Source organism: Oratosquilla oratoria, chromosome 22 (assembly GCF_046742065.1).
Source record: "Oratosquilla oratoria isolate Oo_2021 chromosome 22, ASM4674206v1, whole genome shotgun sequence".
Classification (NCBI taxonomy): domain Eukaryota; kingdom Metazoa; phylum Arthropoda; class Malacostraca; order Stomatopoda; family Squillidae; genus Oratosquilla; species Oratosquilla oratoria.
This window is the reverse complement of record NC_134798.1, coordinates 50,154,259-50,181,697: the sequence shown is the minus strand read 5'-3', so window position 1 is coordinate 50,181,697 and position 27,439 is coordinate 50,154,259. Positions and strand designations below refer to the sequence as shown.

Sequence of the window (27,439 nt, the reverse complement as noted above, 5' to 3'; positions counted from 1 at the left end):
GTAGTTTCATAGGGATTAGCTTGTTAAGTGTAGTTGGGAAGGCTTATGGGAGGATCTTGATTGAGAGGATTAGGAGAGGAACAGAGGGAGTAATTGGTGAGGAACAGTGTGGATTTAGGACAGGTAGAGGTTGTGTAGATCAGATTTTTGTGGTAAGACAAATATGTGTGAAAGCTATAGGAAAGGGGAAGGATGTTTTTTGGGCCTTTAAGGATCTGGAAAAGGCTTACGACAGGGTAGACAGAAAGGCACTGTGGGAGGTTATGCGGATATACAGGATAGGAGGAAAGCTTCTCGGAGCTGTCAAGAGTTTTTATGAGAGCAGTAGAGCTTGTGTCAGGATTAGAAATGGAGAGAGTGAGTGGTTTGAGTTAAAGGTGGGACTTCGTCAAGGATGCTTTATGTCATCCTGGCTGTTCAACTTATACATGGATGGGGTAGTGCAAGAGGTAAATGCAAGGGTAGTGGGTCAGGGATTGGAGATGGTTAAAGAAAATGGAGAAAAGTGGGAGGTGAGCCAGCTGTTGTTTGTGGACGACACTGCGCTTGTGGCAGGATCGGAGGAGGGATTGGGGAAGTTGGTGACAGAGTTTGGGAGAGTGTGTGATAGAAGAAAGCTAAAGATAAATGTGGGTAAAAGTAAGGTGATGAGATGTACAAGGGGTGAAAGTGGCAGTAATCTGGAAGTGAGCATTAAGGGAGAGCAACTGGAGGAAGTGGATAGTTTTAGATACTTGGGTGCAAATGTGGCAGGAAAAGGTAGAGTAAAGGTGGAGGTAGAATGTAGATTGAGAGAAGTGAGTAAATGCCTTGGTGGATTAAAAAGTGTAATGAGGAATAGACATTTGGGAATGGATGATAAGAGGAGACTGTATGAAGGAGTGATTGTGCCAACAGCACTGTATGGAGCAGAAACATGGAACATAAGAGAGGAAGAGAGAAGGAGCTTGAATGTGTTTGGGGTGAGGTGTCTGAGAAGTATGATGGGGGTTACTAGGCTAGATAGAGTGAGAAATGAGGAGGTGAGGAGGAGAACAGGGGTGGAAAGGGAGTTGGGAGATAGGGTTGATGAAAGAGTATTAGGATGGTCTGGACACATGGAAAGAATGAGTGAAGAAAGACTAGTAAAGGAGGTATGGAAGGCAGATGTGGAGGGAGTGAACATGAGGGGACATCCTAGGATGATATGGATGGATGGGGTGAAGGGGGCTTTGGGGAAGAGGGGAATGTCTGTTGAGGAAGGACAGGAGAGGACAGAAGACAGGGGTGAATGGAGAATGGTTGTATATGGAAGATGTTGTGATGCATGAAGTGGAGGGGTGAGGTAGTGTGTGTGAGCAAAATTTTGACACAGCCCGAAGGGATTTCTCCCCGTCTTCTCCTTTTTATGGGGGGACGGAGAGGGGGGTCGCCGATTTAATGAAGCGCCCTTGCTGTGGATGTGCTGTGTCTTGTGACACTGCTTCTGACCCAGGGCAGTGGACAAGGTGCAGGGATGACCCGTCATCTAGGAGGTGCTAAGATGGGAGGGAGGGTGGAGGGGTGTGGAGTGTTTTCAGGGATGGAATGGGTGGGAATGATTTTATGCCTTTTCCTTTTTGGCTACCTCCCTAGTAAGGAGGTAAAAGCCTTGGTATATATATATATGTATGTATGTATGTATATATATATATATATATATATACACACATATATATATACAGTGGAACCTTGCTTAACGAGCATAATTCGTTCCTGAATCTTATTAAGCGAAACAATTTTTCCCATAGGAATCAATGTAAAATACAATAATGCTTCACATGCTTAAAAAAAAATACTCCAAAATAATTTGTAGTAACTAAAATCGTTTTTTTTTTATCAATGCTTAAAATAAAAAATCGTAATGTACAGTAAATAAACATGGGGAGGATTATTGAGGTGAAGGAGGAGAATCTTCCACCAAGGGAGATTCCTCCTCACTTGCTGCTATAATAGTCTTGTGTGACTCACTATCTTTAAATCCTTTATAAACCTGTGCGGGTTTAGGACAGGTAGGGGCTATCTAGATCAGATCTTTGTGGTATGAAAGATTTGTGAGAAAGCTATAGGAAAAGGTAAGGATGTTTTTTGGGCTTTTATGGATCTGGAAAAGGCTTATGACAGGGTGGATAGGAAGGCACTGTGGGAGGTACTGCAGATATATGGGATAGGAGGAAAGCTGTTAAGCAGGGTTGCGGAGTCGGAGTCGGAGGTTTTAGCTGGAGTCGGAGTCGGAGGGAGTCGGAGGTTTTAGCTGGAGTTGGAGTTGGAGTCGGATTTCTAAGAGTACTAGGAGTCGCAGTTGCAGTCGGAATTTTTTAACCGACTCCGACTCCTTAAGTCCAATAAAATTATTTCTTTAACATGGTTTCCCTGTTTGGTTTTACCAGTTGCACAATTTAGCAGTTCTTGTATGGTTTTGCTTTTACTTTTGGAGGCAATAGTGAGTGTGTGCAGTGTATATGTACACTAAGTGGTCTCTCCAGATGGAAACAAAAAAACAATCCATCAATAATAATAAAAAAAAAAAAAAAAAAAAATACTGACAAGCTATCATTGTCAGTCTGGGTTAAAAGTGTTTGTGGTCATGTATTTGTAGTTGTTTCCTGTAAGGAGAGTGAAACTATAATATTATATATATATATATATATATATATATATATATATATTTATATATATATATATATATATATATATATCATATTTTGTACTATACTGCAATGCTTCTACTTCAACAGAAATAAACATCAATTCATGTTGCCACCATGTGACGGCATGGTGTGCTACTAATACTAACTAATGTAAACAAATAACAGCTGCAGATTCTGCCTGAAGCAGTGTCTCCCAGTGAATTTTCTTTTCCTTCATTTTCAGTAGTTTTATCACATTTTCCTTTAATAGAAATATGCTAGATTATGATAAAGCTACTTCAGAATATGAAAATCATACATTTATCAAAGAAATTTAGTGGTTTGAAATATACAAAATAGAAACAGGCTACTGATCATGGTTACTAGTGAATATGATAAGCCTACAAGTGAAGCAATGAAAAATAGAAATCAGAGTAAAGAAAATCACGAACAGTTTTAATCTGATTTAAAACTGATTATGTTATTAAGACAATTGCAAATTAGACCTAAGTGTACCAGATATTTATGCTTTAACTCATAACCATAATTCTATCTATCTATATACAAAAAGCTTTTTCCCCCTTATCAGGGAGGTAGCCAAGTCAAAAGGCATAAACACACTCCCACCCATCATCCCTTCCACCCTCACATCTTAGCTCCTCGTGGATGACGGGTCATCCCTGCATCCCGCCCACCACCCTGGGTCAGAAGCAATGCAGCAGGACACAGCACATCCACAGCAAGGCCGCTTCACTTAATTGGCGACCCCCCCCCTCTCTGTCCCCTCACATAGAAAATGGAGGACGGGGAGAAGTCCCTTCAGGCTGCGTAAAAATATCATTCACACTTTCCCACTCCCCAAACCCCCCCATCCTCCCATCCCTTCCCTTTCTTTTCATCACAGTATCATCTATACACAGCCCTTCTCCACTCATCCTTATCTTCTGCCACCTCCCTTCCCTGCTCCACAGACATTCCCCTCTTGCTCAACGCCCCTGTCACCCCATCCATCCAATCTGTCTTATCACAAAAATCTGATCCACACAGCCTCTACCTCTCCTAAACCCACACTGTTCCTCACCAATTACTTCCTCTGTTCCTCTCCTAATTGTCTCAATTATAACCCTCCCATATGCCTTCCAAACTACACTCAACAAACTGATCCCTCTGAAACTACTACATTCACACTTGTTCCCTTTTCCTTTGAAAAGCGGAACTATACATGCACTCCTCTAGTCCTCTGGTACTCTACCCTCCCTTAGACATACATTAAACAACCTCACTAACCAGTCTACTATTACTTTACCTCCCTTCTTCAGACACTCCACATGACACCCAGCTAACACCTGCTCTCATCATTTTAATCGCTACTTCCACCTCATCTTTTCTTATTTTTCCCTCATTTTCCTCACCCATCACTGTCAGTTTCTTTGCGCCTCCCACTGCTATCACCATTCCCTCCCTATCCTCCTCTACATTCAACAATTCCCTAAAATATTCTGCCCATCTTCCCCTTATCACTTCCTCTTCCATTATCATCTCTTCATCTTTGCCTTTTACCTTTTCTTCCCTACTTGAATCAACTTCCCTTCCTCTTTTAATCTTTTAATAATAGTAAAAAGAAAATATTTAGGCCAAATCTTGTCAATTGTGTAATGTGACCTTGGTAAAGACAAATGTTGATATACTGGTATATGGAATAGTCTGGAAAACCCTACTATTGATGGTAGCCTACTGAGTGACTACCGTACCTTAAATATTACCTACAAGATATACAGTTTGCAAGATTTGGCGGAATTGGTAAACAATAAGCATTGGATGCAAGAACACTTTAGATTACTTTGCCAAAGTTTCCTACTTTTACCAGTGATGTAGCCTAGGCTACTTGTAAGGTCCTACCTGTTGTATGATAAGTGCTGATTACACTGGGATGCATAAAAAATGCAACATAAATGACAGTATCATTTTCTAGACCAATTTTTCATGCTGATCACGGTGGTAGTAGTCATTTTGCTCCAAAAGTTCTAGTGTATGTGTTACAGCATATGTCCTAGTGTAGTGTTTTATTAATCCGCGCCAGATTTGTGGTGCCTTACGTTAACTAGTCGAGTGTTGTAGGTGTTTGGTTTAATCTATTAATTGTGAGTATTAATTTAATTAATATATATGTTTAATACTATATATATGTTTAATACTAGTTTAATACTAGTATGTTTATATACCTATTTTGTTGCAGATTCATTGACGGAGTGCTGCAGATTCATTAATTGAAGGATGCCACGGACTTGCAAGAACCACCCCAACTCCTTTTGTTACATATATGGCAAGTACACACCATCAAAACAGAAGCGCACCATCACTTCTTCAGTAAAACATCTCTATCGTGCCTACTTTGGCATCAGAATTGGAGATCAGGATAAACCATGGGCTCCTCACATTGCCTGTGTGAACTGTTTTTCTGGTTTATGCCACTGGAGTAAAGATAACCGTAAGTCAATGCCATTTGGTATACCAATGGTGTGGTGGGAACCTACAAATCACCTTGAAGACTGCTATTTTTGTATGGTGATACCGCTGGGAAGAAATGCTAAAAGCTCAAAACATATTAAATACCCAAATATTCCATCAGCTATGCAACCTGTACCACACAGTGATGATGTTCCTGTGCCAATACCTCCTGAGAATGTACACCGTGCTAGTTCAAGTGACTCTTCATTTAGTGACGGTGAAAATCCGGATGTGTATCAAGAGATCAAGTTGACTGGGACCTCTGGGAAAAGCCCTCAGTTGTTCGAACAGAGTGAGCTAGATGACCTTGTAAGAGATCTTGGGCTGTCAAAAGAATCTGCACAATTGTTAGGTTCAAGGTTAGCAGAGAAAAATCTTTTGGCAAGTAATACACACTTTGCATGGTATAGGCATCGAGAGCAGGAATTCGTGCAGTACTTTACTATGTCAGATGACATGGTGTATTGCCACGATGTTTCAGGTCTTGTAGAACACATAGGCAAAGAATACCATCCTCACGAATGGAGGCTTTTTATTGACTCCTCCACCAGGAGTCTGAAAGCTGTGCTACTTTTTAATGGTAAACAAGCAGCATCATTGCCCATTGCTCATTCTGTTACCTTAAAAGAAACCTATGCTACCATGTCACTTCTTCTTAACAACATACAATATCAGGATCACAACTGGCTTCTCTGTGGTGACCTAAAGGTCCTGACTATTTTGTTAGGGATGCAGGGAGGCCACACAAAACATCCATGCTTTTTATGCTTGTGGGACAGCCGTGCAGATTCCGTACACTACCAACAACGGGAATGGCCACAACGGACGGAATTTGTACCTGGCCGCCATAACGTCAAAACACTACCACTTGTACCAGCAGAGAAAGTGCTTCTACCTCCCCTTCACATAAAGCTAGGATTGATTAAAAATTTTGTGAAATCACTTCCGAAAGATGGAGAAGGGTTTAAATACCTGTCCCATAAATTCCCTCTTGTTAGTGATGCTAAACTGCAAGCTGGCATATTTGTAGGACCACAGATTCATGAGCTTATGTCAGATTCCGGATTTAGTGAAGCATTAACACCTCGTGAAAGAAATGCTTGGGAAAGTTTTAAGTTAGTTGTGGCAGGGTTCTTGGGGAACAGAAAATCTGATGACTACAAGGAACAGGTTGAGAACATGCTTCAAGCATATGAGGCGGCTGGCGCACGCATGAGCATCAAAATACATTTCCTACATAGCCACCTTGACTACTTTCCTGCTAACGTGGGTGAGTACAGTGAGGTAGGTAGAAAGCAGCCTTTGCATCAGGCATACAAATCATGAAACATCACTCATTTAGTGAAAAGTTACTTGTTAAGCAAGTCAATTTTTCTTTCTGCTAAATGCACCAACACCTTACAGTAGCCCATAAATTCATCAACCTTTGGCCTATAATTCTTTTGTGGCAACAGATATTCTTACACGAGACAAAGGACTCTTCTCAATTTCTGACTCAATGAGGTTCAATGAATGAAAACATCTTTGTGACTGGTTGGCTTTGCAACAGATTTTGACCGTTAACAAGCAGTTGAATACGCCAAACACACATACATGTACCAAAGGCTTTTTCCCCCTTACAAAGGAGATAGCCAAAGTCAAAGGCATAAATCCACTCCCACTCATTTCATCCCCACATACTTCACTCCCATTCACCACCCCTCCCTACCTCTTTTCTTGGCTCTTCCTGGATGATGGGTCATCCCTGCATCTTGCCCACTGCCCTGGGTTAGAAGCAATGCAGCAAGACACAGCACATCCACAGCAAGGCTCCTTCATTTAATTGGTGACCCCCCCTCTCTGTCCCCTCATGCAGAAAGAGAGGAGACATGGATAAATCCCTTCAAGCTGCATTAAAATATCATTCACACGTACTCCCTCACAGTATCATTCATACACAACCATTCTCCACTCACCCCTATCTTCTATCTTCTCCTTTCCTTCCTCAACAGACATCTCCTTCTTTCACAATGCCCCTTTTACCTCATCCATCCATCTCATCCTTGGTCCCCTCATGTTCCTCCTCCACCTCTACCTTCCACACCTCTCTTACTAATCTTTCTTCACTAATTCTTTCCATTAGTCCAAACCATCCCAATACTCTTACGTTAACCCTATCTCCCAACTCCTTTTCCACCCCCACTCTCCTCCTCACCTTCCCGTTACTCACTCTATCCAGCTCAGTAACCCCTGCCATACTTCTCAGGCACCTCGTCTCAAACACATTTAAACTCTTCCTCTCCTATGTTCCATGTTTCATCCCTTCATATAATCTCCTCCTAACATCCTGCAAGTGTAGCAGGAAAAGGTGGAGTGAAGGTGGAGGTAGAATGTAGATTGAGAGAAGCGAGTAAATGCCTTGGTGGTTTAAAGAGTGTAATGAGGAATAGACATTTGGGAATGGATGCGAAGAGGAGACTGTATGAAGGAGTGATTGTGCCAACAGCACTGTATGGGGCAGAAACGTGGAACATAAGAGAAGAAGAGAGAAGGAGTTTGAATGTGTTTGAGATGAGGTGTCTGAGAAGTATGGTGGGCGTTACTAGGCTGGATAGAGTGAGAAATGAGGAGGTGAGGAGGAGAACAGGGGTGAAAAGGGATTTGGGAGATAGGGTTGATGAAAGAATATTGGGATGGTTTGGACACATGGAAAGAATGAGTGAAGAAAGACTAGTAAAAGAGGTATGGAAGGCAGATGTGGAGGGAGTGAACATGAGGGGACGTCCTAGGATGAGGTGGATGGATGGGGTGAAGGGGGCTTTGGGGAAGAGGGGAATGTCTGTTGAGGAAGGAAGGGAGAGGACGGAAGACAGAGGTGAGTGGAGAATGGTTGTATATGGATGATGTTGTGATTGCATGAGGAGAAAGGGGTGGGGGGGGTAGTATGTGTGAGTAAATTTTGACGCAGCCCGAAGGGATTTCTCCCCGTCCTCGCCTTATATGCAAAGGGGGACGGAGAGGGGGGGTCGCCGATTAAATGAAGCGGCCTTGCTGTGGATGTGCTGTGTCTTGCGACACTGCTTCTGACCCAGGGCGGTGGGCAGGGTGCAGGGATGACCCGTCATCCAGGAGGTGCTCAGATGAGAGGAAGGGTGGGAGGGATGTGGAGTGTATTTGGGGATGTAATGGGTGGGAGTGTTTTTGTGCCTTTCCCTTTTTGGCTACCTCCCTTGGAAGGGGGAAAAAGCCTTGGTATATGTATGTAACATCCATTCCCAAATGTATATTTCTCATTACACTTTTTAATCTACCAAGGCATTTACTTGCTTCTTTCAATCTACATTCTATCTCCACCTCCACTCCTCCCTTTCCCACTACATTCACCCTTAGGTGTCTATAGCTATCCACTTCCTCAAGTCTATCTCCATTTATAATCACTTCCAATTTGCTGTCTTTCTCTCCCCTTGTACATCTCATCACCTTACTTTTACCCACATATATCTACAACTTCCTTCTTTTGCACACCTCCCCAAACTCCATCACTAGCTTCTTTAATCCACAAGCTTCTTTAATCCACAAGCGCAGTATCGTCAGAAAACAATGACTGGCTTATCTTCCATTTTCCTCCATTTTCTTTTACCATTTCCAATCCCCAGTCCATTACCCTTGCATTTACATCTCCAACCACCCCATCCATGTATAAATTGAACAGCCATGGCAACATGACACATTCCTGGCAAAGCCTCACTTTTACCTCAAAACACTCAATAACTCCATTTCTATTTCTAGCACAGGTTCTACTACTCTTCTAAAAATTCTTGGCTGCTCTTAACAGCTTTCCTCTTATCCTATATATCTGGAATATCTCCCACAGTGCCTTCCTGTCTACCCTGTCATAAGCCTTTTCCAAATCCATAAAGGCTCAATAAACATCCTTACCTTTTCCTAAAGCTTTCTCACATATCTGCCTTACCAAAACAATCTAATCCATGCAACCCCTACCTGTACTAAACCCACACTGTTCCTTACCAATTACTCCCTCTGTTCCTCTCCAAGTCCTCTCAATCAAAATCCTCCTATAAGCCTTCCCAACTACACTCAACAAACTGATCCCTCTGAAACTACTACACTCATACTTGTCCCTCTTTCCTTTGTAAAGTGGAACTATACATGCACTCCTCCAATCTTCCAGCACTCTACCCTCTTTTAGACACTCCACATGACACCCATTAATCCCAAATGTGTATGTATGTATGTATGTGTATATATATATATATATATATATATATATATATATATATATATATATATATATATATATATATATATATATATATATATCACTTAACAAAATGTAGCACATTTCTAAATATAATTATGAAGAACCCACAGTCGGAATAAAAGGAAACTTTAGAAGAAAGTGTAACTTCTATATTTCGGCTAATAGCTATAACCCTCTTCAGTAAAGACTTTCCTGAAGAGGGCTATAGATATTAGCCGAAACATAGAAGTTACACTTTCTTCTAAAGTTTCCTTTTATTCCGAATGTGGGTTCTTCATGATTATATATATAGTGAAGAGAGGTAGCCAAAAAACAAAGGCATAAAAACCACTCCCACACCACTCCCTTCCACCCTCTTCCCTCCCTCTTATCCGATCACCTCCTGGATGATGGGTCATCCCTGCATCTTGTCCACTGCCCTGGGTCAGAAGCAGCATCACAAGACACAGCACATCCACAGCAAGGCTGCTTCATTAAATTGGTGACACCCCCCTCTCCGTCCCCTCATGAAGAAGAGAAGATGGAGAGAAATCCCTTCGGGCTGCGTCAAATTTTTCTCACACATACTCCCTCACCCCCCCCCATCCCCCATCCATTCCACCTCATGCATCACAACATCACCCTTGTACAACCATTCTCCATTCACCCTTGTCTTCTGTCCTCTCCTGTCCTTCATCAACAGACATTCCCCTCTTCCACAAAGCCCCTTTTACCCCATCCATCCATCTCATCCTAAGTCACCCCTCATGTTCACTCCTTCCACACCTCTTTTACTAGTCTTTCTACACTCATTCTTTCCATATATATATATATATATATATTTTTTTTTTTTGGGGGGGGGGGAGGAATGGGGGAAGTGGGTGCATGCCTTCACTACCTACCTCCCTTATACGGGGTAAGAAGCCCTTGGCTGAAGGAAAGATAAGAACACTCGGCACTGGGCTAAAAAAAAATAAAGAAAAAAGTTAGCAAATATTAAATAAAATATACAAGTATATTCAAATCAACTTACCCAGTAGTTCTTAGCCGATGTGATCAGTTTTTCTTTGGTCTTGCCCTCTATAGGAGCCTTACATTTGTAAAGGTACTCCAACAGGAGTTGCTTGTACACCTTCTGATATGAGAGGAGTTTATCTAGACTTGATGTAGTGAAGATAATCACATTAATAGCCTCTGTAGAAAATATAACAGAAAGTTAACATTTGGAATATGCTGTTTCCGTATGGTCACCGAATCTCATTAAAGACATTGACAGACTGGAAAAAGTACAACGGCGAGCCACAAAACTGATTCCAAATATCAAAAATAAATCATACAAAAATCGACTAAAACATATGAATCTGTTTTCCCTAAAAAAGCGTAGACTCAGAGGTGACTTGATACAGGTCTTTAAAATTCTAAAGGGAATTGACAACATCAAAAGTGACAAAATTTTTACATTGAATGAGAATCAGACAAGAAACAATGGTCTCAAACTGTCCGGAAATAGATTCAATTTGGAAGTAGGTAGAAACAACTTTGCCAACCGTGTAGTTAATGAATGGAATAAACTTCCTGCACAGGTAGTGCAATGTAGTTCAGTTCGAAGCTTTAAGAATCATTTAGATAAACACCTAAGCAAGATGCTGTAATGATTATAATTTATCTTATATTATTTGTTTTTGTTTTGTTATCATTTGTCTGTCTGATTTTCATTTATCATTAGTTATATGTCAATTTATTATTATTTACTATTTACCTGTTTGTTTATTATTTAACTATACCTATGCATTTATTTATGTATTTTATTTGTTATTTACATTATCATAATTTTTATTCGTTATTCTATTATTAATATGATTTTTTTTTTCACATCCGACCTAGATATGGATCAAAAGGTCTCCTGTCGGCATGCTCCACCTTTGTAATCCTTTGTAAACAGTTGTATCAACACTAACTACAATAAGATTCCCTAGTTTATATGAAAACATCAGCTTCATTCAATCATACAACCAACTTTGTTTACCTTCCTCACCACCCCATTCCATACATCATCACTACATATGCTGCCACCTTGTCAGATTTAGTCCTTTTTAGACAAAAACACACAAATGCTAATTCAGTGATCTGTGTTCAAGTCTCACCTGGCAATTCAAATTCTGGTGGACAAGGAGCTGTGTGTGATTCACCTGTCTTGGATCATGTGTTGAACTCTGTGATCAACAGTTATTACTCTCCCAGATGAGAGTTCAGAGCTAATACATGGTCTGATCTATGAGTAATGCTGTGCTCTTGCACACACAAAAACTTAATATGCTTTTGCACACACATAAACTTAATATGCTTTTACTCAAGATTAATAGAAATAATACAAGAAAGAGACGGATGGGCAAATTGTGCTTTCTTGGACTTACAAAAGGCTTTTGACAAAGTACCATACAAAAAGGTGGAATACAAGGAAAATTATTGGAATGGATGAAAGATTTCTTGAACGGAAGAAAAATAAGGATGGTGCTTAGAGACAAGAACTCAAATTGGGAAGATATGATAAGTGGAGTCCCCTAAGGCTCTGTATTTATTCTGATAATGTTTGCTATTTATATAAATGATATGGATGAAGGAGTGGAATGTTATATGAACTTATTTGCAGGTGATGCAAAACTGTTAAAGAGAGTAAGTACAGAGAAAGATTGCAAATCTTTTCAAGAAGACCTGGACAAAGTCTGGAAATGGAGTAAAAAGAGTGAAGTGAATTTCAACATTAAGAAATGTAGTATAATGGAATTTGGAAAGAGCAAAAATAGAATCTCAGGTCAATATAAAATTGGTACAAAGGAAGTTAAAAAAGTAAACTCAGAAAGGGACCTAGGAGTAACTATCTCAAATGACATGACACCAGACAAACACATCAACAAATTATTGGGAGAAACTTTCAAATTAATAAGATCAATGAAAGTAGCCTTTGACTCCATGGATGAAGAAATGGTACAGAAAATACTAGTTACACTGATAAGACCAAAATTGGAACACACAGCATCACTATGGACACCTAGTTCTAAAAAAAACATAAACTAGAAAGAATTCAAAAGCAATGACAAAGATGGCACCAACACTTTGCAATCTGACATACAAACAAAGATTGGATAAACTAAATCTACCAACCCGAGCAAGAAGAGATAGAAGCAATTTGCTAACCATCTACAGGATTATGAAAGGGATGGAAACTCTTAAAAGGGATGACCTACTAAAATGGGACAGAAGAAATACAAGAGGACATGAGAAGAAATCTAAGAGGGACAGTTGCAGAGGAAATTTGAAAAAGAATAGCTTTCCACACAGAGTAATCAATATCTGGAACAAACTGAATGGGGAAACAGTGAGTGCTAAAACTATACATGACTTTAAGAAAAAACTGGATGCAGAAAGATACAATAGCGGGTCATTACGAGCATAGCTCTTTTCCTGCAAAATACAACTACGTAAATACAACTAGGTAGGTAAATACACACACACACAAAATGAAAGAAATAATTGTGACACAGAAAGAAATAAGAGATAAATAATAAAACCTGATGTCTGAAAATCACCTGGACGGAATTGCAAATTTGATACTAAAAGAATGTATAAATTAACTAACGGACAAAATATATAAGATAACAGGTTGCTCACTCAAGAAGGAAAGGTACTGCAAGACTGGAAAAATGCCAATATTGTGCCAATATATAAAGGGGGAGATAAGGAAGACCCAACAAACTATAGACCAATCTCCCTTACAAGCACAATAGCTAAAATATGTGAAAAAGTTATCAAAAGTAGATGAACTAAACATCTGGAAGAAAACAATATAGTGAATCCAAAACAATTTGGTTTTAGACAAGGAAGATCATGTGCCACAAACTTGACTTGTTTTTATTCATGGTTAATAGATATAATGCAAGAAAGGGATGGATGGGCAAACTGTGCTTTCCTGGATTTACAATAGGTGTTTGATAAAGTACCACACAAAAAGCTATTAAGAAAAATTTAAATAACAGGAGGTGAACAAGGAAAATTATTGAAATGGATGGAAGATTCCTTGCATGGGAGAAAAATGAGGGTGGTACTTACAGCTAAAAACTCAACCTGGGACGAAATGATATGTGGAGTCCCACAAGGTTCAATATTAGTTCCAATAATGTTTGCTATATATATAAATGACATGGATGAAGGTGCAGAATATTATATGAACTTCTTTGCAGACAACACAAAACTACTAAAGAAAGTAAGTACAGAAAAAGACTGTGAATCACTACAGAGAAACCTGGACCAGTCTGGGAATGGAGCCAAAAGTGGGAAGTGAACTTCAACATCAAGAAATGTAGTATCATAGAGTTTGGAAAAAGTAAAAAAAGAATATCAGGACAATATAAATTTGGTACAAAGGAAGTACAGAAAGTTAGCTCCATAAAGGAGCTAGGAGTAATTATCAACAAAGACATGTCCCCAGATAAGCATATAAACAAAACAGTGGGAGAAACCTACAATTTACTAAGATCAATAAAGGTGGTTTTTAATTACTTGGATGAATGGTAAAAAAAATATTAGTCACACTGATAAGACCAAGATTGGAGTATGGACACCTAGTACCAGTGTGGCAGTCACTATATAGAAGACACCAAACACCTCATCCTACACTTATCTAACATTATCCAGACAGAAACTTAAAATCTCCTCCTTGACAGACTTGTAGGCCAATCTAATTATTGTTGCTGATTACCCGGAAGTTGTGGGTTTCCTACAAGAGACTTGGGACAACTGACTGATTAGTCATGGTGGTCCTATGGGATGCACATTGATGAGGATCCTCTCCCTGATGCTTATCTTCAAATCCCAACAACCTCACTTCTATCTGAAGGTACAGGTACTCAAGTCTCTGAAGTGGTCCCAATCTTTATCAGGTTTAACTATATTTCCTCCAGTTTTTTTCATGCATAGATTGCTGACAACTTGTGACTAATGCCATCTTCCTCCTTCCAGCTGGTGACACTGAAAGTCTAATACAACAGACAACACATTTGCATTCAGGGCATCACCTAGGATTAAGACAGTACCAGAACAGAAAAGGCCTAAACCTGTAATCAAACTGCCTTAGATGCAACAATTACACATAGGACAGAGAACACACCTTACACTAGTTATTCCCGGACAAAAAATTTATTTCTTCCTTGAGTGACCTCTGGACCAGTCTGGTGGCAGCTACCAATTACTTGGGAACTGTGGGTGTCCTACTGAAATATAATTCTACATATTTAATACAAAAAAAGCCTGTGATGATGTACAAACCTTCAACTGAAACAGCAGCAATTTTCCCATCACTGGCAGTCTTGCTCAGGGCAAACAGAGAGCTATCATCAAGGTGGCTTAAAAGATCACGAGCCCATTTTTCATCTTTAGTTCCAGCCAAAAACATTTCTCCTGCAAACTTATCAAAACAAACAAGATATGAGTATGGATCAATATTTTCTAATAAAATTTACAACTACCATATGTATTTACCTAACTGTAGTGTATAGGAAAGGAGTTCAGTTTGTGGGGTCCTGTTTCTTATTCCCCAATTAACATACCCGGTTTTAAACTCAATCACTTGCACCTTAACACAAATGAAAGGGAAATGGAGACGAAACTGTCTGGCAACTACCAGGAAAAACATACAAGAACAAGCGACACCAGGCACAATAAACTTCACTAGGCGGCAGACATTTCAGTACAGCAAAGACCCGGATCCTCAAAAATCTTGACCATTATTCAAAACTAAGAATATGTCATGTTAGGCATATAAATGAAAAATAGAATAAAGATAATTTTTGTCATTATCTGAAATAAACCATGCAATTTTGGGAGAATTAAAGCAAAAAAAATTCCTCATAAGATGATAATTCAAAATACCAAAACCAACACATCTCTAAAACCAATATCCTATATAGTGGTGTTCCAAAGGTTACAATAACATACACAATGTTGTTCAACCCTTTTATAAATTATCTCCCCATTCCAAATATAACTATAATATAATATTTCACATAGATGACCCACCAGTACCTCAGAACACGTCCACATAAAACATCCAAAAAATGTTGATATACAGCTAGTGAACAACAGATATACCTCCTGGAGAAGATAAGAGAAGATAAAAAGGGTGGAGTAATGTTTGTGGTGAGAAGTAACAAAGGTAGATGAAGCAAATCTGAGTGAAGGCAGGACTGAGGCAATTCACTTAAAGGTCAGTACTATAGGGCACAATAAAAGAGACTTCATGGTCACGTGTGTATATGTGAATATATTTATCATACAAGTGAATGTTCCACGTAATAATATAAATGAAAAATATTCATAAAATGCTTGCCGAATAGGTGTGGGAGGCTGGTATATGGATCTGCAGAATAGATTTCCACATAGGGGTCAAGGAGTTAAGGAGTCGGAGTCGGAGTCATCAAAGGAGTCGGAGTCGGAGTCATCAAAGGAGTCCGAGGAATCAAAGGAGTCAGAGTCGGAGTCCGAGGAATCAAAGGAGTTGAAGTCGGAGTCGGACCTTAACCATCCAACTCCGCAACCCTGCCCACAAAGGCAAAGATGAGCAGGTCACAAGAGAAGGCTAAGGTCATTCCTTTCTTTGACTCCCAGGGGATCATTCACATTGAATGGGTTCCTCAGGGTCAAACCATCAATAAGGAATATCACCTTACTGTTCTGAAAAGCTTCAGGGAGAAGATGAGGAAGAAGAGGCCTCAGCAGTGGAGGAGTGGTCAGTGGTGGTTCCACCAGGACAATGCCCCATGCCACAAGTCAACACTGGTGACCACCTGGATGGCCGACAGGGGAATGAAAGTGGTACAACACCCACCCTACAGCCCTGACCTAGCCCCGTACAACTTCTTCCTGTTCCCATGCATGAAAGACAGCCTCAGGGGAACCAGATTCCAGTCAACAGAGGAGCTGAAAGAGGCATCGGAAAGTTACCTGAAGGGACTACTGAAAAAGGACTCTGAGGAGGTCTTCCAGGATTGGGAGAGATGCATGCAAAAGTGTGCAGATGTGAGAGGCAATTATTTTGGAGACAAAGTTTTGTAAGCTTATGAAAATAGTGTCTCTCCTGACATTTTCTCATTACTTATTTAACATACCTCGAATTACTAAGGTCCACAATAAAATAATCACCTAAGTTCATGTCAACATAGCCACAGAACATTTTAAAGACTTCAATTAAATCACCCCACATTCTACATTTCTTTAAGTTACATACATATACCAAGGCTTTTTCCCTCTTTCAAGGGAGGTAGCCAAAAGGAAAAAGGCATAAAACCATTCCCACCCATTCCATCCCTAAATACACTCCACCCCCCTCCACCCTCCCTCTTATCTTAGCACCTCCTGGATGACGGGTCATCCCTGCACCTTGTCCACTGCCCTGGGTCAGAGGCAGTGTCGCAAGACACAGCACATCCACAGCAGGGCCACTTCATTAAATTGGCGACCCCCCCTCGAATACTGCCACCAAGTATTTCCACTTGGATCGTAAGAGGTGAGAAAAACGGGACAGGGATTGGGACCAGGCATCCTTCTTCCTGTAGCCCCACTGGGGACATTCCTAAAAAAAGTAAAAGCATAATTGTTTAAGTTAAATAAATTAAATTCACTTAGATGTCCTTCAAAGGGTTTATTTTATAAAAAAAAAAAAGAGATAATTTTAGTGTTTCTATGTTGTACCCTTTCTATTTTGTCTGTCTTTTATATGAGATGTAGACCAAAACTAAACACATTATTCAAGAAGTCTTACAAGAGTATAGAGTAATTATTACTTTTAAAGTCTTGTGTTCAGATGTTCTTCTGATAAATCCTACTATTTGCTGGGCAGTTTTTGCAACTAAACACATTATTCAAGAAGTCTTACAAGAGTATAGAGTAATTATTACTTTTAAAGTCTTGTGTTCAGATGTTCTTCTGATAAATCCTACTATTTGCTGGGCAGTTTTTGCAGCTTTTGTGCATTGGAGGGTCCTTTTTAGATCCTTAGATAATATGACACCCAGGTCTTTTCCTTTATTTGATTTTTGAAGCTGGTTACCATTCATGGAATAATCTTTACTGTTTTTATTATCTGTATGTATTTATATACCTATAGCTTTAGATACTTGGGGGCAAATGTGGTGGGAAAGAGAGGAGTATAGGTGGAGGTAGAATGTAGAGTGAAAGAAGCAAGTAAATGCCTTGGGAGATTAAAAAGTGTATTGCGAAATAGACATTTGGGAATTGATGCTAAGAGATTGTATGTAGGGGTGATTGTGCTGACAGCACTGTATGTGGCAGAAATATGGAACATAAGAGAGGAGTTACAAGTATGAGATGAAATGCCTGAGAAGGCTGGATAGAGTGAGAAACAAGATGAGGAGGAAAGTGGGGTGGAAAGGGAGTTAGGAGATAGGGTGGAAAGTGGGGTGGAAAGGGAGTTAGGAGATAGGGTGGAAAGGGAATTAGGAGATAGGGTTGATGAAAGAGTATTGGGATGGTTTGGACACACAGAAAGAATGAGTGAAGAAAGATTAGTAAAAGAAGTGTGGAAGGCAGAAGTAGGAGTGAACATAAGGGTGCAACCCAAGATGAGAGGGATGGATAGGGTAAAAGGGTCATTGGGAAGGAGGTGAGTGGAGAATGATTGTGTATAGATGATGCTGTGATACATGGAAGGGAGTAGGTGGGGGAGTGGGGGGTTAGGGAGTATGTGTGAATGATATTTTGATGGAGCCCAAAGGTATTTCTCCCCTTCTCTTCTTCTGCATGAGGAGACGGAGAGGGAGGGTCGCCGATTAAATGAAGCAGCCTTGCTGTGGATGTGCTGTGTCTTCACTATATCATACTCGCACAAGTCATTTCATGGTGTTTGTCACAGGCAGAAATTGTAGATATATTATCATCGCATAAATATAAAATCAGGCAAATACCTACAATACCAAAAAACAAATTCAGAGTTCCTTAGGAATCTACGCAAAATTTTAACACACACATTTCCTGTGATCAGTTTAAGATTCACAGGTACATTCACAGGACTGACTACACATCTTCCTTAAACATAACATAGTCTTTTAATAATCTTTACATACATGCAACCAAAGAACCCCACAATTTACCTGCATAACCAAGACAGCAACAAAAATAAAAAATTTACAAATTATTTACACTAGTACCATCTTGCGCAGAAAATAAAAATTAACTATGGGGTCTCTGATCCAAGCAAGGGTTTGAGAGCATGGCTAAGTATAAAGGGAGGGGGGAGGGGGGTCATCCCCAAAACAGTTGGGTAGTGAATGAGAAAGTCAACTGCCAAAAAGTATATCACAAAAAGCTCCATATGAGGTCAACATCTTTATCAGCGCATCTTACTCATATGAACTTTGTCAATGACATAGATGAAATTACACAAACTTTGAGTATAAATACAAAAGGCCCAAGACAACTACCCCCTGTTTCTCTAGAGCCCGCTCTATTTATTATCCAAATTTGGTCTTGATAAAGCTCATATGAGCAAAATGTTACTAATAATGACTTTTTCCTCACATGGTGAGAGTTCGTAAGTAAAACTTGGTAGGAGGTTGTTCCCCAGCTCTGATCCAGCAGCAGGATTAAGTATGGGGTCTGGGGGTAAAACCTTTAGTTAACCAGTTTAGTACAATCACACCTACATAGGTGTCAAGAGGTGTGAGTACATGAGGATGCTGGTGTTGGCATCTTGATTATATTTTTTTTGTAGTTGTACATGAGTTACCCCCAGATTCTGTGAACGGGTTTGATCACATTTTCTTTGTTTATTATTACTCAGAGTAAAAGAGAATGAGCAATAGAGCAGTGACTTTATATTTCATAATGCAAGTAGTGTGATGCATTGTACATATGGCAGCTGATGCTGCACATGAGAATTTGACTTGTACTGAAGTGGTTATAATTAAATAGCTATGCTGGGTACAGAGATCTCAGGGCAAACCTCCTAACTATGTACCTGAGCTTAAATTCAACCAGATTCTTAGTTAGTTTTGGTTAGATTAAGTACATTAAGGTGAGTTAGCTTTGTTAAGTGGCATACCCAAACTTTGTTGAATACTTATGATCATCTGTTCTAACACTACATTTCTACTTCCTCATTCTGCCCTAACATACGATAATTTTTTAAAAGTACACACCAAAACAATATAGCAATAGAAAATTACATATTGATTTTGTAAATTATAATACATCAATGTAATATACATTCTTGGTGGAAATCAACAACAGAAAAAGTTACTAAAAGCGATATACTAGACTCAAGCAGTGACAAGTGCTTGAGATGCTATCTTTGTTTTGATAGATGCAGTCTACCATATTAAACTATGATAAATTGGTCAAATCTAACCTAATGGCTAATCTGCATTTAGTAATGCAGTACCTGTAATCCAATCACCAGGGTCATCATTGTCATCAGGGATACTGATGACCAGTTTTAGCATCCAGTCTGACAGCTGGATGTAGAGGAGTTTCATAGATATTGTCAAGAAAAGCATGAAGCTCAGCTCCATAGCACCATTTCAAAAAATTACCTCACTTAGAGTTGGAGAACACCTGGTACACAATGTAGTCATCTCTGTCATCAAACTGAAATTGACAGCACTGGGCAGACACCAACATGACATCTTCAACCTTAGGTTCTCACTAAACGTCGACCACAGTCGACCAACGCCGACCAAAGCCAACCAAAACAACACAATGATGGTTTTTGATCAAATGCATAATTTATATATAAAGAATAGCATATGGTTGCATTATTTGACCTATTTTCTTTAAAATGTGTGATTTCCATGTAAAATCATCAGAGAAAAGTTACATTTTTATCCTCTGCAAAATTACCAACCGGCAACCAACTCCGACCAAACCCAAACAATGACGGCTTTTGCTCAAATGACAAAAACGTATCCTCTTTGATGATTTTAAATGGAATTCACACATTTCAAAGAAAATAGGTCAAATAATGCAACCATATGCTATTTTTTATATATAAATTATGCATTTGGGCAAAAATCGTCATTGTGTGGTTTTGGTCGGCTTTGGTCGACGGTTGGTAATTTTGCAGAGGATAAAAACGTAACTTCTCTTTGATGATTTTACATGGAAATCACACATTTTAAAGAAAATAGGTCAAATAATGCAACCATATGCTACTTTTTATTTATATAAATTATGCATTTGAGCCGCTCAAAAAACCGTCATTGTGTGGTATTGGTCGGCGTTGGTCGACTTTGGTCGGCGTTTAGTGAGACCGTCAACCTTAGACCTATCATCATAGCTCCATTCAGTAGTGTTTTTGCTTTCAACAAGTTTTTTTATATTGATTTTTGCCAAGGAAAATGTACATTACGTTGATGTATTATAATTTAAAAAAAGTAATATTTTTTTCTATTATTATCATCATATCGTTAAGGTGTCTTCTTTTCTTGTTTATAAGAGGGGAGGCAGCCAGCCAAGACATGCACACATCCTTCACCCAACCCACACCTATTTGTTTCCATATTTTACCTCGGCTCCTCGTTTTACAAACAATACAACTGGGTTGCTTAATTTACCAATGAATGCCCTAGCGAGTTATAAGTTTGAAACCTCAATGAAAGAATATATTTTATGCAATAGAATAGTAGAAATCATGTTCTGGTGAACTATGTACGGCTTTATTTTACAATCAATAAAATCCATGAAATAACACCATATATAATAACGAAACTATTCTAATTCACACGAGGAAGTAACATACACACCTGTTAACCCGTGGTCAATTTGACCTCCAAGTCTACATACTATGATACTCAATTCGAAACGTTGTAAATAATACGATAGTTCCGACAGAAGGTAAACAATGATGAAACGAACAAACGCACTATAATATCTTTTGATGTCAACATGTTCACACCTGTTAACTCTATTATATTCATATTGTCAACATATCTCTAGTCTGCCAACACAATTATTGTCAACGTATCTCTAGTCTTCCAACATCATTATTGTCAAAATGTTTCTTCTCTGCCCATATCATCTTTTGTTATCAACATGGTTCTCAGCTTCGTGACACTTAATATTGTGGCGAAATTGCATGTATGAATGTTGCATAGTGTGCCTGGATGGTTGGTATGCGTGTAAGTGATGCGTGAATCGGAGAGTCGAAGCATAAGCAAGGGGGTATGTAGCGAGGGTATGCATGGGGGGACGCCAGGGCGGGGTCCCGGCGTCGCTCGCCATACCTCGCATAGATAGAGTAAGCCTAGCATTGGTGTTGAACACACGTGCAAAATCCTCATGTTCGCTAAGCAGAATAAACAAGAGAAGACTGAACTCCTGCCTTTCCCTGATCCGGACAATTGTAGGCGTGAACTTGTCTTTAACTCGTGATTCCATGATCACGGCCCATGTGCAATAGAAAAAGGTGAGTTTAATGTACATGCGAATACGTAACAAATGGCGTCAGAAGCGGGATCAGGTTGAAGTGATAAGTGACGATATCGAAGTGATAAGTGGTTTGATATTGAAGTGATAAGTGACTCAAGTGATCATGGATGTCACCGGTGATAATAAAGACATAGAAATTGATGGTAAAGACATAGAAATTGAGGGAAAGCAGGAGTCGAGTGTCATGGCGTCGATTGAATGTGAGGACACGGTGTTGCACCGAGAGGCTACTGAACATGTATCTCCTCAGTCAGTGTTGCTCTTGGCACAACACTCAGTGGCCGAGATGTTGAAACACCAACAACAGGTCATGGCAGATATGCTTGCGATCCAAATGGATCAACAAAAACAGGTCATGACTGAAGTGAAAGAGGAACTGAGGGCTATAATGGGGGAGAACATGGGATCGTTAGAAACACGTGCTAACCAGTATACTGACGACGTGTACCACCGTGTGAAGGAAGAGGTTAAGGAGGAGGTGGTGGCAGTGAAAGAAGAGGTTAAAGAAGAGATGAAAGCAATAGTAGAGCGGTACCGTGAGCACATGCAGACGTGTCTTGACAGGGTATCGACATTGGAGGCGGTTTTGGTGAGACAGGAGAATGGGGAGATTGCAGCTAATCTCGATACCGTGACATGGTGCAATGCTGGTAAGCATCACGTAGTGAGCTCAATCACCCCAGCACCTTCACCTCCACCCTCACCTCCTCGTAGCCTCTCGCCGCCACCGGCGTCTGTAAGGCAGAGGAACGACTTTTGCCACGTGAACCCAGGGGACGACCTCACAGGGAGACGTCTGGGGAGTCGTTCAGTTGAACTGCAACCCCGGGGGGCCTGTGGAGGTGGTGAAGTCACGCGGTACGAGAAAGAGAGGAAGGTGATTGAATATGACGGGAAGGTGTCTTGGGACGCGTACCAGGCACAGTACGATGTGGTTGCAGCTCGTCATAGTTGGTCACAGGAAGAGAAGGCCTTTCAGCTGGTGAGTGTGCTGAAAGGGCAGGCGTTGGAAGTACTGGAGCACTTAACCCCCGCTCAACTGCGATGTTACGACAGTGTGGCTGGGGCTCTCCGGCGTCGTTTCGGCAGGAGGCGGCAACCGGAGGTGTTCCGGGCTCAACTGAAGACGAGGAGGCGAGGGAAGGACGAGGCCCTTCCCTTACTAGCGCAGGACGTGGAAGCGCTAGTGAGGGGCGCTTACCCCATGGCCACGGAGGACACCGTGGACATGTTGGCCAAGGACTGCTTCGTGGACGCTCTTCACGATAGGCAGTTACAGATCCACGTGAAGCAGGCTGCGCCCAAGAACGTGAGAGAGGCTTTGGCAAGGGCAGCGGAGTTTGAAGCCTTTCTCATGAGCGTCAGCCCTGCTGCTCCCCCTCCCAAGCGACGCGTGGAAGCGTCCGAGCCGTGCTTGGGCCAGGCGTGCGCAGGCAAGTAGCAAACCATCTCAACCTGGTGGGAAGGTGAGCTCCAAGCCTTTCAAAGGATCGTGCTTCAACTGTGGTCAGGTAGGTCACAAAAAGCACGACTGCAAGAGGAGGGCACGGTCGCTGGAGGACGGAATGCGACCGGTGTTCGAGCCCTGCTGCTGGAATTGTGGAATACGAGGACACAGTTCCCCTGAGTGCCGCCAGCCCAAGGGGGTGACGCCGTCGGCGGGAAACTTGAAGCAGCTGGGGGCCGGGGCACCTTCCCAGCAGAGCACTCGGGCGCCCCAAGCCAACTAAGGTGTCGTCAGGTGGCGACGTCCGACGCCATCAAGGTGACAGGGAGTATCAATGGACGCCAAGTGGAGATGGTAGTGGACACGGGGGCAGAGAGGACCTTCGTACGAGAGGGAGTCCTACCAGAACGTGGTGTGAAGGGCGTGGGTCAGCAACTGTGCGGTGTTACAGGAGACTGTGTACCGGTGAAGGGACCGGTGTGGGTGAATCTGGCTGTAGGCAGGGTGACTGAACGCCTGCCTGTGATTGTGGCGGAAGATGAATGCCTGTTGGGGTTGGATTTCCTTAATCCCATGGGGGCGGGTGTTGATCTCCAGGAGGGTAGGATGTCAGTGAGAGGCTATGAAGTGCCCTTGAATCCTAATGGAGAGCTCGCCACGAAGTATGAGGTAAGGGAACCCAGAGGGCAGAGATCTCCGGCCGTCAAGTCACCCAGCCAAGGTAAAGCACGGAAAGGAAGAGTGGCTCGCACCTCTGCTATTACGACCTTGCACCGCCCCGCATCCACCAATATCGCCACCGCTAACAGCAAGATGGAGTCACAGAAGGAGGAGAAGAAACAAAAGGACCTACCAGAGGGCCTGCCTGAGTATTTGGAAGACTTGGCGGAGAGGAGTATCACGCAGCTGACGGCTGAGCAGGCGAGTAGAGTGAAGGCATTACTCGCACAGTACCGTGACGTGTTCAGCAGTGGAGACATGGACTTGGGTCGCACGTCATTGGTTCAGCACACCATCTTTACCAGAGATAGTCCTCCCATCAAGCAGGCGCCTCGTCGGGTCCCACCAGCAAAGAGAGAAGAAATGGAGAAGCTTGTTCGAGAGTTGGCAGCAGCGGGAGTGATTGAGCGGTCAGACAGCCCGTGGTGCTCGCCGGTAGTCCTAGTGACGAAGAAGGACGGAAGCCGTAGGTTCTGCGTAGATTACCGGGCGCTGAACGCCGTCACTGTCCCTGATGCTTATCCTCTCCCCCGCATCGACGAGACGTTAGACGCTCTCAGTGGGGTCCAGTGGTTCTCCACGCTGGACTTGAAGTCAGGCTATCATCAAGTCGAGATGGCGCCTGAGGATAAAAAGAAGACAGCCTTCTCGATTGGGCAAGGCCTGTGGCACTGGAACGTGATGCCCTTTGGCCTCATGAACGCCCCTGGAGTCTTTGAGCTTCTCATGGATCATGTATTCAGCGATATGCAATGCAAGGCGGTAGTCGTCTACCTAGACGACGTGCTGGTGTTTGGAAACAGCTTCGAGGAGGAGCTGGCTAGGCTCACAAAAGTGTTCAGCCGAATGAGGAAGGCTGGCCTGAAGCTGAATCCAAAGAAGTGCACTCTATTCAAGTCAAAAGTGCCGTTCTTGGGACATGTCGTCGGAAGGGAAGGTGTGAGGACGGAGTTACTCAAGGTCACCGCTGTGGAAGGATGGCCAGTCCCTCAGAATGTCTCGGAGCTGCGCAGTTTCCTGGGCTTGTGCACGTACTACCGGAGGTTTGTGGCAGGGTTCGCCACTATCGCCGCCCCACTGCACCATCTGACGAGGAAGGGAGCAGCTTTTGTGTGGAGCGAGGAGTGCCAGCAAGCTTTCGTGGCACTGAAGCGAGCGTTGGTGGAAGCGCCAGTGCTTCCCTACCCACAAATGGGCTTGCCGTACATTGTGGACACGGAGACGTTAGACCAAGAGGGTGTGGGAGCCGTGCTGTCACAGCTTCGTGATGGAACGGAGTATGTGGTGAGTTACTACAGTGCTAAGTTTAACAAGGCGGAAAGGAACTACTGCGTCACACGGAAGGAGTTGGCAGCGGTGATGAAAGCACTCGCTCACTTCCATCACTACCTGTATGGTACGCGCTTCACCATTCGAACGGATCATGCCGCCTTGAGATGGTTGAAGACGATGAAGGAACCGGAAGGACAGCTGGCCAGGTGGATTGGAAAACTGGAGCAGTACAACTATGAGATCGAGCACCGACCTGGCCGGGTGCATAACAACGCCGACAGCTTAAGTCGCCGTCCCTGCCCACCCGAGTGTGTGCATTGCTCACGACGAGAGTCTGAGGTGGCTGTGCGGAAATTAACCGTCGCTCACAGCACCACCGAGGCAGACGAGAAGTGGAAGAGGGACCAACGAGAGGATTCTGACCTGTCTCTGGTGATTGGGTGGTTAGAGGCCAGCAGTGAAAGGCCTCCCAAAGAGACAGTATCACCCGAGAGTCTTGCTACCAAAGGCCTTGTTGACCAGTGGGAGGCACTGAGTCTGCGAGGGGGAATCCTACACCGGCGTTGGACGCACGCACGAACAGGAGAGGTAAGCTGGCTGGTAGTAGTGCCATGCTCTCGGCGACAGGAGCTGCTGAAAGAGATGCACGAGGGTAATACCAGCGGCCACCTGGGAGTGAAACGCACTCTCGAAAAGTTGAGGCAGCGAGTGTACTGGTTGGGCATGCGATTAGACGTGCAGGAGTGGTGCAAAACTTGTCGTGTGTGCGCCGCAAAGAGAGGCCCCGCCCACAAGACTCGTGCCTCCCTGCAGTTATACCACACCGGGGCGCCGATGGAACGCCTGGCTGTGGATATAGCCGGCCCTTTTCCGTGCACAGAGAGAGGAAACAAGTACCTGTGTGTGGTAATGGACTACTTCACGAAGTGGCCGGAAGTCTGTGCTCTACCTAACCACGAGGCAGAGACGGTAGCTCAGTTCCTTGTGGAGGAGGTGTTCGTGCGCTATGGAGTCCCAGGGGAACTGCACTCAGACCAAGGACGAGAGTTTGAGTCGCGGGTCTTTAAGGAATGCTGCAGTCTGCTTGGCATCAATAAGACTCGTACTTCTCCCCTGAGGCCCCAGAGCGATGGTATGGTGGAGAGGTTTAACGCGACGATTGTCCAGCAGCTGGCCAAGTACTGTCAGGAGGACCAGCGCGACTGGGATTTGTGGGTTCCGTACGTACTTATGGCCTATCGTGCAGCTGAGCATGAGGCCACGGGATTCACGCCAGCCAAGTTAATGTTTGGCAGGGAAATTCGTCTGCCAGTCGACCTCTCTACCGGTCGACCACCGGGAGCAGAACTTCCACATACGTACAGTGATTACGTGAGGACGATGCAGCGGCGCCTGGAGGAGGCTTCCCGCTGGGCGAGGCAGCATCTGCGAGTGTCAGGTCAGGCTATGTGGAGGCAGTACCAAGGTCGCGCTAGAAATGCAGAGCATCAGCCCGGCGATATGGTCTGGCTGCATAATCCACAGAGAAAGCCTGGCAAGTCACCGAAACTCCAGTCTGACTGGGAAGGACCATATAAAGTGACGGAAGTGATATCCGCAGTGAATTACCGACTAGAAATGCCTGGCAGAAAACGGGCAAGTAAAGTAGTGCATGTCGATCGGTTATGGAAACACCCAGGCGAGGGAGAATTTACCTGGGGTGAACGTGATGTAGATTCGAGAGACAGTGACAGTGGTAGTTGTTGTGATGATGGTGACCATAGTCCTAGTGTTGAACGTGAATGTGAAAGTGATAGTGACACTGAAAGTGACGAAGGTGTAGCACATGAAGACTCGGAGAAAGAAAGTGAAGATGGAGTAGAGAGAGACCAGAGACCTGGTCGACTTCCCAGAAATAGGAAGTTACCAGCGTGGTTAACGGACTATGTGATTGACATTTGATGTTATTAATGTGTTAGGATATGCCATTTGATGTTATTTGATATTTGGATATGTCATTGTATGTGATTAAGTGTTCTTAGTATATGTAATGTTTTCCAAATGAAGAAGTGGTTTTAATTTCTTTTTGATACAGAATGTTTTTTTTTTTTTTTTCTTTTGTAAGTTTGT

At 42.5% G+C, this 27,439-nt stretch overlaps 1 protein-coding gene across 7 annotated transcripts in view; it reads right to left on the bottom strand.

Moving 5' to 3' along the window:
- The window catches only part of LOC143037579 (uncharacterized protein C3orf38 homolog), a 56,649-nt gene that overhangs the window by 9,966 nt on the left and 19,244 nt on the right, over positions 1–27,439 (bottom strand). For 4 of the 7 annotated variants that reach the window (XM_076206012.1, XM_076206014.1, XM_076206013.1 and 1 more), the window contains 2 exons: positions 14,719–14,857; positions 10,430–10,590 (listed from right to left, as the gene is read on the bottom strand). In XM_076206012.1, the coding sequence (XP_076062127.1) occupies positions 10,430–10,590; positions 14,719–14,845 (288 nt within the window). In that variant the 5' untranslated portion in view covers positions 14,846–14,857. Of the gene's footprint in view, positions 1–10,429; positions 10,591–14,718; positions 14,858–19,997; positions 20,116–21,206; positions 21,351–27,439 lie in introns of those variants that run through there. The other 3 variants (XM_076206011.1, XM_076206009.1, XM_076206015.1) reach the window with 3 other exon arrangements.